This window comes from Glycine max, chromosome 6 (assembly GCF_000004515.6).
Source record: "Glycine max cultivar Williams 82 chromosome 6, Glycine_max_v4.0, whole genome shotgun sequence".
NCBI lineage: Eukaryota > Viridiplantae > Streptophyta > Magnoliopsida > Fabales > Fabaceae > Glycine > Glycine max.
Genome location: NC_038242.2, coordinates 10417889 through 10434540, shown reverse-complemented (window position 1 = coordinate 10434540; position 16652 = coordinate 10417889). Strand labels below are relative to the sequence as shown.

The following is a 16652-nucleotide window of genomic DNA, read 5'->3' as shown; positions in this document are numbered from 1 at the left end:
TAATTAGTCATCAAATCCTCACAATTCACAATGATAAAATCACTATTCAATTAACATATGTTTATTATAATAAAATATTGTTTTTGAAATTTATTCTAGTCCAAGAGTTTATGATAGTAAATGATTATTGAACGAACTCTTATGATTTGAAAACATTAAAGGTAGAGTTGCTATCAATTAATATTATTAAACCATTGCATGAAGTAAAAAGAGATTATTTTTTATTTGATATTGTAAATATTTATAAACAATGTAAATTAATCAAAAGGTAGAAAATCAGAATCTCTTTTTATTTTGCAATGAACTAACGAAACATAATGGATGCATCCTAAATCCTAACCTTATGCACAGAACTACGCACACAAAAATTCAAATAAAGTAATGTATAATTTTGATTTTTTATTATTATTTCATAAATAAACAAACTAAAAACTAGAGCAGAACTCCTAAACATTGAAGTCATAGATAACCAACACGTCATGCACATGCCAGAACACAAAATGAATCAAATATTAAATAATGAATAAAAGAAAAAAAAACTTATAGCCAAAACTAATCTTCCTAATATCCTATTTGCTATTCCTAGATACACAAGCAAATAGAGTCACATTACACCCATTGACCTCATCACATTACATATAAGAAAAAAATGAATTGAAAAAAAACAAATGTTGGACACAAAATTTCTATGAATTCCTAGATACACAAGCAAATAGAGTCACATTACACCCATTGACCTCATCACATTACATATAAGAAAAAAATGAATTGAAAAAAAACAAATGTTGGACACAAAATTTCTATGGCGGAAACACAAACTTGATAAAAATAAGAAAAACACAGAGAAAGTGAGAGAATTGTATATCTTGCATTCATAAGCAATGTCATACACATTTCTATTTCTATGTATAACAAAAGAAAAAAGATAAAATAAATAAAATGATGCAAAAGACTTTCACTTGTCTAGAGCATATGAAATTTTGCCAATATGTAGCCGTGCAAAGAGAAATTCTTGCTCCGGTCGTCAGAGTCTTTTTTTTTTCTTTTTTGTTTGCTCCCATTTTTGTTTTGTGCGACTTTTATAGGCATTAGATTTTTGTTATAACCTCTTAATCCCACTCATTCACTTATTTCTTTCCACTATTCTCGATCTAATCTTCTCTTATAATTATATCTTATTTTTATATTTATTTAATATTTTAAAAAAATTAAAATATTCTTAAAAATAAAATTGATTATTCACGGTTATAAGTTATAACTTGTGTGTTCATTCTGTCAACACATATCATCACTTCACTATGTATTATTAGTGTGGTTTTTGCTTATAGCTCACAATTTGGAAAGTACAAAATTGGATTTTGTTTGTTTTCTTAATTCGCTATTTATAATTTTCTCTCTTCTTTCCTTGATTTTTTTACTCATGATATCATCGAGTGTATAAAGTTTTTTTACTTTTTTGTCACTTTCCTTATTTTCATGTTATATATATATATATATATATATATATATATATATATATATATATATATATATATATATATATATATATTATTTATAATATATTAAAAAAATAGAAGTTTTAATTTTTTTTCTACTGTAATACTATTTACATTACCTTTTTATAATAAAAAACAAATTAAAAATCTTTTTTATTCGTTTGAATTGAATTTATTTAACTTTTAAACTACATAATATTTCACACTTGTTTTTTTTTAGTTTTTTAAAAATATTAATAGAAAATAAATATTTACTCATACATTATGAGTTAAAATACTAGTTAAATTCTAACTTTGTGGATTCATGGATTGCTTAATAAGTTTTATTTTAAAAATAATGGTTGTCATTTATATAAGGTTGGCATTGAATAACCTTTGTAGGACAGTCTTACTGATAAAAATTTAACATAAAAGTGTTAAGGGAAAGACCTACAAATTCTGCTTAATTATCATATAAGTATTTATGTATAAGTTCTTTCTATACTTAAAGAGAAAATTAGGTTAAATTATTTTCATGTAAACCGTAAGTTATTTATATAATTTGTTCTGAAGAACTTATTAAAATAAACTAAAAATTGCTTATGAACATATTATAAGAGTTACCTAAATACTTGTATAATTTTTTACACTATAAATAAGCTCTTCCAAATGAATTTAATTCAATGTAACTGAGTTGCTTTTATCCTAAGCTTATAGGTACACTTTAGTAAAATTTGCTAAGTATATTTTAGGGGTAAAAATAAATTAGATTAAACAAGGTTTTACTTGAATATGTTTGATCTGTTTAAATAATTGAGTGTCCAAATTTGACTTATTACCTATAATATGCTCTTTTAGGTTTGATTTAACCTATTTAAAAGTTGTTTAACTTGTTTAAGTTACTTTAAGAGCTATTTTATATTCAAATTTTTATATTGGTATGACTTATCATTACATGGACTAATAGGTTAAAAAGTCAACGAAGAAAAACTTCGTAAAATAATTATAATTTTTTTATATCAAAATCATATTACTTGAAACACATGACCAAATGCGGAAATGAATAGATTAGTTTTATAAGGTTGAGTCTAACATTTTTATACGAGGTAAGTTTATTTTTAAGGTATAATTTGACTTTTACGATATTTATTTCAAAATATATTTTATTATAAATCTTCTAAATAGATAATAATTTATTCTAAAATAATATTATATCTTTGACTTTTTATGTAAGGTTAACATCCTTAATATTTAAAAAATCAATTAAATATATGATTTTAATATATTATAACAAATTTAATATAATGAACAAAAAGTTATTATTTATATCTGCTTAAAGAACTTAACATGTTAGGCACAAGACCTTTTGAATGATCTAAAGTTTGATAATTTTTAACTAAATAGATTTTTATGAAAGTTTAAATCTAATTTCTTTCCAAAACAATCTGGCCTAATTTAGGTTTCATCTAGGTTAGGTTATAAGCGCTTGTCTTGACTCATGAGGCTTGACTTATTTTCATCGGTAGTATATCTTAAGTCTTTTACCATTTAAAAAGATTTTTTAGAGTGTATTTATTTCATGGATTAGAAGTTTATTCTCATGTTTGTTACAACTTGCAAGCTTTGAAAAATCATTTCTAAGTATTATTAATTCTTAAGATATAACTTCCATTTGTACTATGCTATCCTACACTTTTACTCCCACGAGAAGGAATGAGAAATAATATTCTCATTGGAATAAAGGAAGTTATTTTCTAAGGAGAAATCACATGTTTGGGAATATTGCAATAGGAATGTTATATTTTGGCATATCTAAAAATACATTTGATTAACTTTTAATGTTTCTAATAATACATTAAAAAAATGGAAGATACATGATGGGGTTTAAAAAATAATTTCACATTCTCATAAAAATAAAATAATGTAAACATGACAATACAACTTTTTATGGGAATAAAAGATATTTTAAAATATTTTTTATTAGCCTCCTAACAAACATGAAAATAAATATTCTCACCATCATATTTTCAGCGGTTAAAGGAATTAATCTTTGGAAGGAATTCTCAATTATTCTGTTTTTTTTTAATTACAAAATTATCACCTTTTTTCAATTTATTTCCTGTTTTTAAAGATTTGTACAGCGAATACTGAACATTTTTTTCTCTATTTTTGTACAAATTTTTAAAAAACGAAAACAGATTGAAAATAAAGTAACAGTTTTGTAATTAAAAAAATGAAAACAGTAAAACACACGTTACCTCGTGACCACCCTTGCATGTCACACCCGTTAGTCATCCTCATTCGAGCTCTATAAAAAAACTTCAAGAATCATCAACTACACAAACTTTTCATATATCACTACTTCATCGATTCACGCACTCACTTGGGAGAGATTGCCATTCAGAATGTTTCACAGGTTCTCACGACTCACCACCTTACCCCTTGCTCTACATAATTTTTTAACAGATATACGCCACGTTTCACTAGTCCAATACACGCTACGAGTATTCCCATAAATGACACTTCATGTAAATCAGATTCCAAATGTACCTGCAGCCAAGATCTCACTCAGTCTCCAATTAAAATAGACATTAGTAGGCCACTGACACCCAAAATCTTTTTAATACTATGCAACATCATTGGCAATATTTGTTTCTTCTCCTGGTTAGAGTATCGATCATTAAGTACAACATAAGCTACAAAATATTGCTCATTGTCCTATTATCCCCTGCTCTTCTCCCTGGTAGTGCACAATATTTGCTTATAGATAACAACGATTTCCCCCATCAACTCTGTAGAAAGCAAACTGCTTCTACTTCCACTTCACACACACACACACCAGGGGAAGAGACTACTTGAAAAGAGGAACATTCAAAATTGTGTTTTCTCATATCAGTCCCTGGCGCTGTAAGTCAGTGTATGTCTTCTTATTATAGATGTTGCCTTCTTTGTCTTCATACTCTTCCTCAAGATCTGGGCGCCACTTGTTCACTCCTTGTCTTTGCTGTATCTTCTTCCAAAGTTCCTTTGCTTCCTGCAACAGAGAAAACCACACTTAATGATACTGTTACTGCACACACGTCACCAGTTAATAATCAAACCATGCACTCAGATATAATTTTGGACTCAATTTTTTAAGAAGTCATGCACCTCAAACTTAATAAAAAAAAATGGGTCCTGCTAAAGAATACCCTAAAGGAGTTTCGTTAGGGAATAAATAGAAAGTTTATTGGAAATTATGCCACTATGGTGGGAATTTAACTCTTGGGTCAAGGAAGCAAGAGTCTTGCACTGTAGGCCTGTGGACAACTTCACTCAGCATTTCTCTTTGGCTGCTTCTAAGGCTACTAACAGAAAGTGGAAGACTTGGTGGATAGCAGCAATAGTTTCTATTTGGTATTATAGGAACGACATGATTTTTAATGATCAACAGTTTTCTATTTCAAAGCTGGTGGATAATGCTATTTTTAGAACTTGGTCTTGGTTGAGGGGATGGGAAAAGGGCTTTGCTGTTCCGTTTCAACAATGGTCCTCATCCATGTCTTTTGCCTTCACCTAGTAAGGGAAGGGTGGCTGGATCTTGTAATGTGTCTTGCTGGGGAGGATTTTGTAGCCTTTATTCTTTAGCCTAAGCCTCTGGCTTTCTTTTGTATCCTTGTAGTACCCCTGGTACTATTCTTATATAATATATGATATTTTTGGCCGTTCAAAAAAAAAAAAAAAAAGTTTATTGGAAATTACAGTAGTGAGTGCGCATTACTGCATTAATAACATCAAATATTGCCCTTTCTCAAAAAAAAAAAAACTTTTGATTTCTTAACCAGTGCTCTTAAGACACTGGTTAGCACTCTCTGGAAAACAGTACATAAAAGAAAATTTTAGTACCAGATGATTAAGTTATACCGTAACATTTTAATGTGTTATATTTTAATTAGTTACAGACCAATGAGAAAAAAAATGTAATGTTGATTTAAATTATTTCAATATGTAATCATGAAGAACCCAATAAAAAATAAAATAAACGTGTGTGCACTGAAATACACATGTATACTCAGAAGACAAAAGTAATCTATATTATACTAGGGAATATGCTACAGACTGATTAGCAGCAAGGGAATGAAACAAATAATACGCATACCTCAATTGATGTGATTTCGTTGAAATTCTTAGTATTTGGTATACCAAGACACCGCATCCCATGTTGATGGCGCCATTCTTTAAAATGTCGTTCGAAAGCCCGACGCCCCCAATAACTGTAGTTCCCGCATATCTCACACTTAAATTCCTGAAATACATATTATATTATTTAATGATCAAAATACTGTGAGCCATAAAGAATCCTATACAACAAGTCCCTACCCTTTTAATCAGTTAACAGATTTATCAAATGTATAACATGATTCTACAAACAGGTAGTGGCAAATGTAACAATAATTTCTTTTAAAAGCTTTTCTCTAATATTGGTTTCCAAAATTTTAATGGGAAATATATAATACCTGACCCAGACCATGTAGCTTATACAGCCAGTAAGGTATAGGCTTCCCATCCCATCCCATTGGTAATTTTAGGGGATTATATATCTGCTGCTCCTCATCTTCGCTTTCAGAGTCCTCTTGTGTCTCTTCCTGTCAAGGATCATTTAATATAACACAATTAAATTAGCTTATTTTTGGGAGCAGAGAAGGCATAAAAGTAAATGGCCAAAAAGAGAGAAAATGTAAACCAAATGGGGTATGGAAGAAAGTTTGTAACTTCTTTTTCTCTTGTTAATATGCATTTGTGTTATATTTATGGCATCAAAGAAGATGGTTTGTAAAAAAAATGTTAGTTGTAAAAAAACTCAACCTCACAAAACTGGCCAGTAAGGTGAGGATTGCCCAAGGTTTACAAGTTCTAATTAAGCTATATCTCTAGTCAACGTGAGACTAAATACACCCCCTCGAGGATGTGCAATTAAGGTGAACCCCAAAGAGGCCACAATTAAGGAGACTTTCCAACAGTTAGGTTATTGCAATGCTTTCTTCTACAAATCAATATAACTGTAATTTGTGAAACTAATATCACAGCAATGCAGCAAGAATCCCCAGGTTTTAGAGGATCATTAAATTGCTTTGACTCACCTCCTCACGTTCTGCTTCCATTTCCTCATATGTTAGGGCTTGCTTCTTTACAACATTGTCTTTTGTTCGAGCAATTGTCTGTAGAAGGGTCAGAAAAATTATACATCCAGATAGAAATTTTGATACATGCAATCATTATACATGCCCAAAATGCTGAAAAGAAGACATCAATGAAACTAAACTAAAGGAAATTAAGCAAAATGTGCTAACCTCCTCTAACAAATGACAAAGTTTTGTCATTTTGGCTTCCATCAATGCAATTTCTTTAGAATTTCCATCTTCTTGTGGAACTGCAGCAACCCCATTCTTTTCTACACCACATGCACCCTTAGCAAAATGCTTCCTGTCCAACTTTTCAAGAGGTGTGTGCTGCATATTAAAAAAAATAATAAATTGTTATTATCAGATGTAGCCTATGGGCAGCAAAGCTACTTCAAAAAAAATTCAATGAATCAGGGCCTCTCCCAACCAAATAGGATATTGCAGGTGAAAGAATTTCAATTTAATTTTGATCTACCAAGGACAATGGAAATGCCACTTATGAAATAGTTAATGAATTCACACTTTCACAGTATTCAAAATGTATGAGATAATGGACAACCTTATGAATTTCAAGTACTTTAATAAAATAGAATCAGAAAAACACATTTATAGATTATGCCAAGAGCCAGTTATATACACATTAGTTTTCCAAGGACTGTAGTAGCTGATGAGGGACCAGACTGATGGGCCAATGTAAGTTAAAACAGAATTGTCAATTTGGGCCACTTCACAGTGGACATACAATTTTGACTCTGATAAAAGAACCTTATACTCTGTAACGGGGTATAAACTACCTTTGTGAGGAAGAGCCTCTCTGCGCGTTGCTGAACAGTACCACCAGTCTTAAGCCCCAATGCAGCCAGTGCCTATCATGTCAAAAAGCAGAGAAGAAAAAGAAAATATAATCAATATATCAAGTTTATGATTAGTGATGGTGAATTTCACACTGACCGGCTACGTTGATAATGGAATATGCACCGACACACATGCACCCTCATACAATTTTACCTCCTTTAACCTTTCAGGGCCGACTTCCATCAATTCTTCAATTGTACTATAATAATCAAGATCAATGGGAGCATGCTCAGCAAGTACATGTCCATTTTCCTGATTGTCATTTTCCCATCGCTGTACCTTTCCAACAACCCAACTTTCTTCAAATTCAGTTGTTACCTGCCACAATTATATTAGATTCTCTCTCGCATAAAGAGAAAATGAAAATAAAGCACAAGGAATCCCCATGTCAATGAGGTGAAAATTAAGGGTCAGTTTGTTTTAACTTTTTCTCATGAAAAAATCACTTCTAAAAATTGTGGTTTTAAGCTTTAGAAAAACAACAGAATCAGGAAAGAAAAAAAAAAGATTTCCGATTATCTTGAATTGTGGTTGAGTAGCTTCTAGGGAGAAAAACTAAGTATAACAAACTTTCAAAATAAAAAGTACTTTTATAATTATAACCTCACAAAAAATAGCTCCTTCTTATTATAACATTCCTGAAAATTAAATCACCTTTTTGTTCATCCTTAGAACCACTTTTTGAAAGTTTATACAAACACACAATAAGATTAGCTTTCAAAAATTTTATGTACACGCTTCTATGATGCAATATAAACTAATTCAACAGTATTCAGGCCAAGAAATGAATGAAAAGAGTTGAAAAATGAAGCAGGAATTACTGAATATGACTGTTAAAACTAAAAAGTTCATAATTAGCCAATGGTCAATCATGCATTTGTGCATAGAAAATCTAAAATATTGAAATCATATAATCCTTTCTAAATTTAAAGTCTATCCAAAAAAAATAAAATCTAATAATAAATATTTAAGCTTTAGTTAAAAAATATTAACTTCAACAGAGAATGCTGTAGAAAATGGGATCACGTGAAAGAAAAAAGGTGTAAATTTCTTTATAAATAGTTAAATACAACAACAACCAAGCTTTTCTCCACTACGTGAAGTCAAACAATGCCATAATGTTTTGTTGTAAATCATGCCTATATTTTTTCTAGGTCTTCCTCTATCTCTAGCAATTAGGTTACCCTCCATCTGATCTACTATACTTAATGGGGTTTCTTCATGTCTTGTCCACGCATGCCCTAACCACCTAAGGCAAGATTTTACCATCTTTTCTACAACAGGTGCGCTACCCCAACTTTGTCTTTATAAATAGCCCACCCCCCCACACCCCCCCCCCAAAAAAAAAAATGATTACTACTTTTTTATACAGGTAAAAATATGGTAATAGAAGGCCTAAAAGTAGAATAAATTGGCACAAGACATAACAACCCAAACATATCACCGGATTTCTTTGAAACAAAAATTTCAGAAATAAAAACCAATGCAAATCACTCAGAAAAGATTCATTAGGTTTCTATACCAATATTTTCAGTTATGACCTATGAGATGAAAAAAAGAAAGAAAAAGCATATCCATACAGTGAGGCTCAAAATTAAGCTAAAAATGCCACAAATTGAAAAGAAAAACAGAAAAGGAAAAACATATCCGTTTAGTGAGGCTCAAAATTAACCTAAACATGCCACAAATTTAGAACAGTGGCCAAATAATATCAATCACCTTTGACAAAATTCGATCAAGATCTTGCAGGGGTTCTGTCCGCTGGAAAAAGTATAACAGATACTCCAAAAGATTCGCCAAATATTCTCGGTACTGCCTGAAGAAATTGAAAAACAAAGGTTAGAAGCCTATACAAAATACAATTTTCATACAAAACTAGGGTGCACATAAATGCCAAATGATTGTCAAATTAACTTAACCGATAATACAATTAACCTGGTCATTTTCATTTTGCGGGGAATCTTATCTGTGTCTGAGAAAACATCAAGGTATGCAGAATACTCAATTGGCTCTCCAAACTTAGAATTGACATACTGATAATATAATTCATGCAAGTCTAGGTATCGACCAAGTGATTCCTGAAAGAAAATTCCACAGAATCAGTGATCAGAAAAGGCTGCAGGAGCAGAAATTGTCAGTACTGGAAATGTGACATTGTCTCTCCTCATAATAGAAAGAAAGTTAGATTTAATCTTGCATACTCAATATACTCATTGCCTCCAGAAAAAAGTTAACCTCAGGCAAGAACCTCTTCCCAGCTTTCCCAATTCATAGACAGACTATTTAATTGTTCAATCATGCACATAATAGATTAATATCCTAAGGACTTGTCAGGGCTATTCTTAACATATTAAGAATCCAGAAATTTGTTCATTGTCCCAAATGCTAAGCCAAGTTAAATTTCACTAAAAGCAAACAGCATTCTCTGTATTTTTCTGTTCACCAGACTCCAGAGCATTGCTGATTTCACAAAAAGGTGGGTGGGTAAGGGGGTGGGGCGGGGGGAGAGAAAGAGAGAGAGAGAGAGAAACCTCTCCACTAAACTCAATTTGAGGTTCCTCATTGAGAAGTGTTTCATAATCGTCATTGGCGTCAACAACACGAGCAACTGGGTGCTTCCTATGATACTCTCGTATCTGTAATACCACAAAACAACCAATCCGTTACAAATACATCAGTAACAAAATATCAAATAACTGCAAGAACCCAGCTTCACCATATCAAGTTGTTTATTTTCTTCCAAAACTTAATTACATTAAATCCCCTAATTTTCCAAATACAGATTTAAACACAACAATTTTGATGCTTCACCACTTTAAGTTTTTTATTTATTTATTTTAAGCAAAAGAAAACTCCATTTCTTCTAAAAATTGAGAAATACAAAAAGAAAAAGAAATGAGCGACCTCTTTAAGTCTATCATAAAAGGCGCTAAAAACGTTAATTCCAGTGGCGGTTTGGCCTCCGAGTGCAGCAATCTCGTCCTTCCTTGCATTGTCGTTATCTTCATATACCCCAATCTGAAACGCAGAATAGCAAATTAGGTCACAATGTGAAAATGGGGAGGAAAAAAGAAGAAGAAGAAAAACCAAATACTAAAAAGCAAAACGCACAAGCTTTTCAGTGGTGGAAGTAATGGTGTCGATCATGTTTCGCACACGGTGACTCTGATACAAGCGCTCTTTGTTGGAGGCAGGGTCATTCTGGAGCTCCTTCACTATCAGCCGCTCCAACCGCTCCACTTCCTCGTGTGCCGCCCGCGTCACCTCCAGCACCGTCGACGACATTCTCTTTCTCTCTCTAAGGCCTCTCTCTCTCCTCACACAAATCGCTACTACTAATACATAACCCAACCCAGCCAATCATGGGCCTAACGTCGGCCTTATGAACTTCAGCCCAATGGGCTCTGCGGTCAACTAGTGGGCTACAGATTAAACAATTAGATTGGCCCAAAACAATTTATGATTGTTTCGGCTGAATAAATCACACTCTAAGGCTGCGTTGGCAGATCCAATAAAATATAAATGGTCTTGTTTTGTTAACTAACGTCCTCAATACATTAGTTAAAAAATTAAGAAAAAAAAAATTATTGTAAAAATAAAAAAAAAATTATAAATAATATAATTTTACACATTCTAACAAAAAATATGATAAATAGTCACTTTTATCGTTGAATATGTAATTCGCTGATAAATACATCCTTAAAGGATGAAAATACAAAAATTTAGTTTCTAAAAATGTAAAAGTTGCAATTTCTGTCCATCATCGTTAATAAAAATAACATACATGATAAAGAGGGACGAATTGTCACCGAAATGATTGTCAGCTAATATCTAATTGTTAACATAAAGACATATTTATCTTATAATATTTGTTGATTTTTCGTTTTTCCACTTTTTGGGAATATAAATGGACAAATAATCAATTTTATTTCTGAATGTGTAATTCACTAACATAATAAATATATTGGTAATCAAAATTTAAAACAAATCATTCTCGTGATAAATTTGTTTATGTCACGTGGGTTATTAATGATTACGGATGGAAGTTATTATTTATGTCACGTGGGTTATTAATGATCACGGATGGAAGTTAACAATCAAATATATTTATCACATTTACTTTTTACACTTTCATGAAAAAAAATTATATTTTCATTTTTTCAAGACACATTTATTGATGAATTATATATTTAGGGACAAAAATAAACATTTACCCTTTATGGTATCGTTCGGTTGGTTTGTGGTGTGCTCTCCTAATAACTCCACAAAATCTTTAGTGAAACATGGTCCCTTCTCTGTGCAACACTCAAGCTCACAATCATTGCTCCCACCCTTCCACCCTTTTAAGACTGAAAATATTTAACTCGGTATTGTATTAACTATTAACTAGTGTTTTAAAATTCTTCATTTTGATATTTTATTTTAGGTCTTTTATTATGAGTCAATGTATTAATTTTTTATGTTTTATTTAATCTAAAATATACAATTACAACTACAATCAAACAAATTAATTACTAAAATGTGTTAAATAAAAAAATGTTATAAAAAAAATGTTATAAGAAAAAGAGAAGTGAGCGAGAATAAGTGCAATAAAATTATTATATGAAAATAATAAAAGCCTATCATTTGAAATAGTAAAAAATAATATATTAACTTTATCGATTCATGAGTATTGTGAGAACTTAAAATATGTGAGTTTTAAAATACAAGTAGTCTAATATTTATAGATTATAAATAACAACTCTTAATCAGTACAAATGTCACATACATCTTCACACTTGAAAGCTTTGTCTTCAATTAAGAAGTTATTTTCCATTATTTTAACATTCTTATAAATAGGAAAAGATATGTAATTTGTAGTTGGTTTTTCAACATTACGCACATTCCGTGTACACCAAACTACGTTGCATTCATGGCAACCTGAATTAATGAAAAATATATGTTCTTACCCAGTTTCTTTTTATATACTTTTCGAGTATATTAGATTTACTTTCCTTATAACTCCTCCATAACTTTTGCTTATAATTTGTTTAAAGCATACTATTATTCGTTGTTCGAGCATTTTAATGATCATTTATAAATGCTTTTTGTACAAGAACGGATGCTTGCAAATCAGAAGAAGTTATATTTAATGGTAAGAATTCGATATTTCTTAAGAACATTAAACACTTTGATTAAAACTTATATAATTGTTAAAATTAAATTCTGAAGTAACTTTTTTTTCAAATTGAAAACTTATTTAGTTGCTAGTTCAACCAAAGAATCCTGAGAAAGTAGTATTTAAAAATCTTATTTATTGATTAATTAATTTTTGAACCTTCAACAAAAAAATGCTGATCAACAACCTTAAACATGATTGAAGAGTAAAAGAGCAAATCGAACAGACAGTAGTTGCACAGTACAATCAGTGGCACATGCAAATTTTCAAAAATAGATAGATTGAACTGACATGTCCCTTTAAGACTATCCAACAACCTCACTTTCTGTGACCGGTTGCAATCATGGTATATATCGCCCACCACCCTGTGAACCTAGACAAAAAAAGTCACGTTAGTCAATGCCACTTTCCTTTTTCCTTTTTTTTTTTTATTTTTCATATATCGTATCAATATCAACCATATTCTTGATCTTGCCTATCATGCGCTGTGTAACCCAAGGGGAGAGGCAGAAAGAAAAGAATAGTGCAGAACTTGACTACTTATCATGCCTTGTGTAACCGTAACCTTTGGCTTTGCCAAATGCCAATGAACCTTCACGGAAAAGTGGAAAAGTGGAAAAGTGAGCTTTATCTTTCCCCTATTTTTATTTTCCTTTTGAGTCAAGGTTGGTAAAAGTGCGTCTGCTTATTGCTTATAGTTATTATAGCCTTATATAACTTCAGTGATACTGCGAGGCCGTATCTTTTCGAGCACCTTTTTTAGGAACATTTCCTTCCACTTTTCAGCACTATTATTATTATTATTATCAAACCTACTACTAGAGAATTTGAAAAATAAAACAAAATCATTTTTAACTTCTTCATTAGTTAAATATTATGTTTTTTTTTTATTTTAACATTTTAATTCTCTTTCTAAAAAACTCGTTAACTGGGTTTCATATGAAAATTGTTTATAGAGAGAGAAAAAAATAGAACTAAAACTGACTTTGACTGATCAACAAACTACAAGCAACGTGAAACACACGCACCTTAGTGCTAATGGGAATTTTCAAAAGGTATACGACAAGACAGTTAAAGTTGTTTTATTTGTTTATCGATTACCAGATGACCAGTGGCATGTAGGCAATTGGGTTGGTGAAATAGTTACTCTTGAATTATTAGGACATTATACTTTTTTATGGTATAATTTTTTTTTTGAATAGCATTATATATAAATTTATATATGTTTTATTTATTTGAATTTACATGTTTATATATTATTTTTAAGGGAGATTTTGGGTACTTTGTTTCGTAATATACCATTATCCATCCAAAGTCCTTACATATATACAAACACACATTTCTTGGTCAACTCACTTTTCTATCAATTTTTATGATTTTTTTTTCTCCTACCCATGTACTTTTTTATGCGTCATGTGAAATTTCCACTGTTTAAATGTTTTTTACGTATAAAAAATTATGCACGGTTGAACAAAGGGTAGATTTGTAATTTATTTATTTTTTAATTATGAATATATTTTTTGACGTAGAATTATAAAATATTAATTAGTCTGCTTTGAATAAATTGGGATTAATGGATTTGTATAATTTTGGTATTTTGTGAAGGATATTGCATGTGACGATTAAAGATTTTGCAAGGTATACAATTTTTTCCCGTGTGATCATATAGATCATTCGTGTGAATTTGTTATGATTGTGTAAGCAAATGAAACGTGGGTAATTGAACTTTTTTATTATTTAGTTTGTTTGTATTGATCGATTGGTTTTCTTTACATGGTCGTTGAGTATTTAACATATAAAACGAATTTGCTGGTTAATTTTTTTACTGGAATCGTGTTTAAGAAAAGATCTTGATGGTATGTCGTTTTAAATTTTTTATTTCGTTTGTTGAATTATATTATGCAAAAGTTAGTCGAAGAATTGCGCAAAAGTTAATTAAAATAATCGTAATTTTTGAAAAAAATAAAAATAAAAATTCACATTAATGCTCTACACATAAAATACATCTAGTGAAAAAATATATAATTAATATTGGTGAAAAAAATTATTATTTTCTATTTAAAATGTTCTACATATAACCTTTTTTTCCAACAAATTACAACCTTGTGAAGCTGTTGCTAGTTCTAAGGTTCTTAACGTGTTCAATAATATCCTTTATTTATTTGGTAGGAAGAAAAAAAAGGGAAAAGAAATTATACTGATGTGACCTAGAATTTATGAGTCACAATCTCATAAATATTAAAGAATTTAACTTATTTTATCTTAATTTTATTAGGTTAGATAATCTTGAATTACATTCCTTTAATCAAATTATAATAAAATTTGTTTATCATCCGTTAAAGTTCTTCTTATTTGAGAGGTAAAATCTAAGAAAGGTCAGATTCAAGGACCTTAAGGCTCGTACATAAGATTTGTAAATAAATATATGTATATAAATGATTGACTTTTCAAGGTAATAAATATTATTTTATTAATTTTCTTATATAAACTCATTACTACATCATCCTAACTTGAATATCAAAGTATTTTTATAAATAGTCCACATGTTAACATGCAAAGGATGAACAATGAACACGGGAAATTACCGCCAGCCATTTATGTGCAAGGTACAAAAATAAATGAAATTTTAAAATTTGAATTGAAAACTAAATGAAAGGAAAAAAAATAATTTAAAATCAATATTTTTCTTTTTCTTTTCTTTCATTTCATGCCATGCCAATAGTAAATGGGTAAATATACAATTGAGTACTAATAAAAAAAAAGTTACCAATATGATACCATCTGCTCTGTTTTGAGCCATGACCAAGCAATACTTACAATACACGAGACAGAGCGGAGTGTTACTATTCACATTATGAATATTCTGTTGTCTATTTGTGAAATTTTTAAATGTATTCTGAAAGTTTGATAGTTACAACCCACTGAGCCAAAGGCAGTCAATGTTGACACTTAGCACTTTCAAGAAATTAAAAAAAAAATGATGAATATAGTGTCGTTCGAATCTGATTTTCTTCCAGTAAATCAATGTTTTCCGCGTATTGGAAAGATCTGTGTATAGCCATCTGCTTTTTGTTTGTCACGCTGCATCATAGTAGTAATAGATCTGATCTCCAACTACTTTAAGTTGCTGGTTTTTACTTTTCTTAGAAAAAATTGTTCAAATAATAGGATGCAGAAAAAATCTCGTTTATAAGACTAAGATAAATAATAACTAAATATATTTACTTCATATATGTTTACTTCGTGTAATATACCCTTTTGTTTATGAGTTCTTTTTTTTAAAAAAAAATAGCCGTGTTATTTTTTTTAATATTGGTATTTAATGTTACATGGAGTAGTTGTTATTAACTAACTTCAAAGCTCCTGTAAAAAAAAAAAAAACTAAATGCAAAGCAAACAGTTAGTTAGTTGAGCGAAACAAGACAATGTTAAATGAGTGACCATTTTTTTTTTTATCATTTTTATAAAAAAAATATGAACTATTTCAAAATAATTTATTAGAATATAAATTATTTATCATAAATCTAACATTAACATTGTGTCAAAATGATCCAAAATATCACAACTACTCTGTAAATCTAATTATCATTAATTAATAATAACAATATATCATAATATAAATTATTTATGATAAATATAAAATATATTTTATATGATAAAAATACATATTCATTACAAATTTTAATTATAATATAATTTATATTTATAAAATTATTTATTTATTATAAATTTTAATTATATAAAATAAAAATTTATTTTATGTAATATTATTTTATGAAATATCAAAAGTTTTTTTTGGCTTACAACAAAGTATTCTTGAAGTAAGAAGTTATGAGACCAATTTTAAAAAATAAAATATTACTTTTATTCTTATTTATAACATCTAACTTGTTAAATTTGATTTCTTTATATAATACTCAATCTATACTGTCTCATTCATTGATTGTTTTTACACTAAAGCATTCATAACTAAACAAAAGAGATTATGAGGCCGTCAGGGCT

General features: G+C 29.7%; 1 protein-coding gene across 1 annotated transcript; it reads right to left on the bottom strand.

Annotated features, from left to right (window-relative positions):
- Positions 1-4078: 4078 nt before the first annotated feature.
- LOC100820038 (splicing factor SF3a60 homolog) lies at positions 4079-10841 on the bottom strand. The gene is made up of 12 exons (XM_003526659.4): positions 10604-10841; positions 10397-10510; positions 10024-10128; positions 9428-9570; positions 9212-9308; positions 7646-7810; positions 7432-7503; positions 6806-6964; positions 6596-6673; positions 5972-6100; positions 5614-5760; positions 4079-4509 (listed from the first exon to the last, which is right to left on the bottom strand). The coding sequence occupies exons 1-12, from the start codon at positions 10775-10777 to the stop codon at positions 4363-4365; spliced, it is 1530 nt and encodes a 509-aa protein (XP_003526707.1). The 5' UTR covers positions 10778-10841; the 3' UTR covers positions 4079-4362.
- Between the last annotated feature and the right edge of the window lie 5811 nt (positions 10842-16652).